At 55.1% G+C, this 1817-nt stretch overlaps 1 protein-coding gene across 1 annotated transcript in view; it reads left to right on the forward strand.

Annotated features, from left to right (window-relative positions):
- LOC311006494 (leucine-rich repeat-containing G-protein coupled receptor 5-like) overlaps positions 1–1817 on the forward strand; it is a gene marked incomplete at its 3' end in the record, with an annotated part of 35911 nt that extends 34094 nt beyond the window's left edge. Inside the window, exons 18-19 of the mRNA XM_083999342.1 lie at positions 1–106; positions 991–1817. The exon at positions 1–106 is cut by the window's left edge and continues 52 nt beyond it. Of these exons, the coding sequence (XP_083855468.1) occupies positions 1–106; positions 991–1817 (933 nt within the window). The remainder of the gene's footprint in view (positions 107–990) is intronic.

The following is a 1817-nucleotide window of genomic DNA, read 5'->3' on the forward strand; positions in this document are numbered from 1 at the left end:
TGTGTGTTTGCGTCACAGACCAGTCTCTTCCTGCTCACCGCCGCCGCTCTGGAGCGTTGCCTCGCCGCCGCCGCTACACAACACGACAAGACGGATCAACACAGCGGTGAGGATGAAGACAATGACGTTTACATCCGTGTCCCTGGTTGCTATAATGTCTCGCTGCAGCCCGTAGGACACGGCCAGAGGGCCCGACGACCAGGTGCTGTCACGTGACCTTATCCCTCCACTTGCCACATCCACAAACTCAAATTATAGTGTGTTCTGATGCCATGGCGAAGCGGTTTGCATTTTCGCCTGCAGTGTGGTGAATCCGAGTTTGATCCCCGCTGGTTTCACATTCCGAAAAACTTGTTTTTTTTATTTTACATTCCAAGTTTACATTTTGAGTTTGAGAGAAGTGTAATTGTGCCACTGGTTAGGTTTAGGCAATGAAGAAAGGAGTTGGTTAAGTTTAGTAAAAAGATCAGGTAGAGGCTAGACAGGCCAGATAAGTAGAGAGAGTACAGGTAGACTTAACACATAATTTTATTTTATTTAATTTAATTTTTTATTGACAATATTTAAATTTACAGAAAGCCTGCGTTGGTTTCACAGCCAAAACAAACAACCAATCAGGCGAGAGCCCATCTAGCCAATCAGAGGCGGGAAAGGCGGGACTTTCCCGGACCTATCCTATGGGGAAAAAAAATACAGATGAATCATGATGGCAAGTTACATCGTCAAAATGTACCAGAACGTTTACCGAAGTTCCAATAATTGTTCATTCAATAAATATTCAATAGTAATTCATTCATTCATTACTTAGGCTACTCTCTCTATCATCTACTGTAAATCACCAAAATCTACCGTGTCCGCCATCTTTACGTTGTCACGTGACAGCACCTGGCCGTTTGGCCCTCTGGCCGTGTCCTACAGGCTGCAGCGAGACATTACTCCCTGGTTGCGGTTTGACAGACGCCTCTGATCCGTCTCCTCCTCTCTCCTCAGGTCGCTCCTCGTCTTCCTCCTCCTCCTCCTCCTCGCCGCCGTCATCGCCGCTGCCCGTGCGTCTGTCCGTCTGCCTGTGCTTCCTGTTGGGCGCGGCGGTGACGCTGCCCCCCCTGGTGGCCGGACACAGCAGCACGTCGCTCTGTCTGCCGCTGCCTTCCTCCTCCTCCTCCTCCTCCTCCTCCTCCTCCTCCTCCTCGCTGGCCTTCTCCGTCTCCTTGGTGCTGCTGGACTCGCTGTGTTTCCTCGCCATGACGCTCGCCTACACGCGCCTCTACTGCCGCGCCAACAACAACAACAACAACACCAACAAAGCCCCGCCCCCGTCGGAGGAGGAGGCGGCGCTGACCCGGCACGTGGCCTGGCTGCTCTTCTCCGACTGCCTCCTCTTCCTCCCCGTGGCCTTCGTCTCCTTCTCCTCGCTGCTGCGCCTCCCCGCCGCCGCCGTTGGGCCCGAGGCGGCGAAGGGCGTTCTGCTGCTGGTGGCGCCGCTGCCGTCGTGCGTCAACCCGCTGCTCTACCTGCTCTTCAACCCGCTCGCCAGGGAGGAGCTGGCGGCGCTCGCCAAACGCACCTGTGGGGCGTTACCGAGGCTACGCAGCAAGAGAGGAGGAGGAGGAAGAGGAGGAGGAGGAGGAGGAGGAGGAGGAAGAGGAGGAGGAGGAGGAAGGTCGCTGCCGGTGATGATGAAGGACTCGACGTACGATGACGAGGACGCAGAGAAACAGTCGTGTGACTCGACTCAGGCGCTGGTGACGGTGACGGTGGGCGGAGCTAAAGAGGAAGAGGAGGAGGAGGAGAGAGGAAGGAGCGACACACGACACTAG

This window comes from Trachurus trachurus (assembly GCF_905171665.1).
Source record: "Trachurus trachurus genome assembly, chromosome: 23".
Lineage (NCBI taxonomy): Eukaryota > Metazoa > Chordata > Actinopteri > Carangiformes > Carangidae > Trachurus > Trachurus trachurus.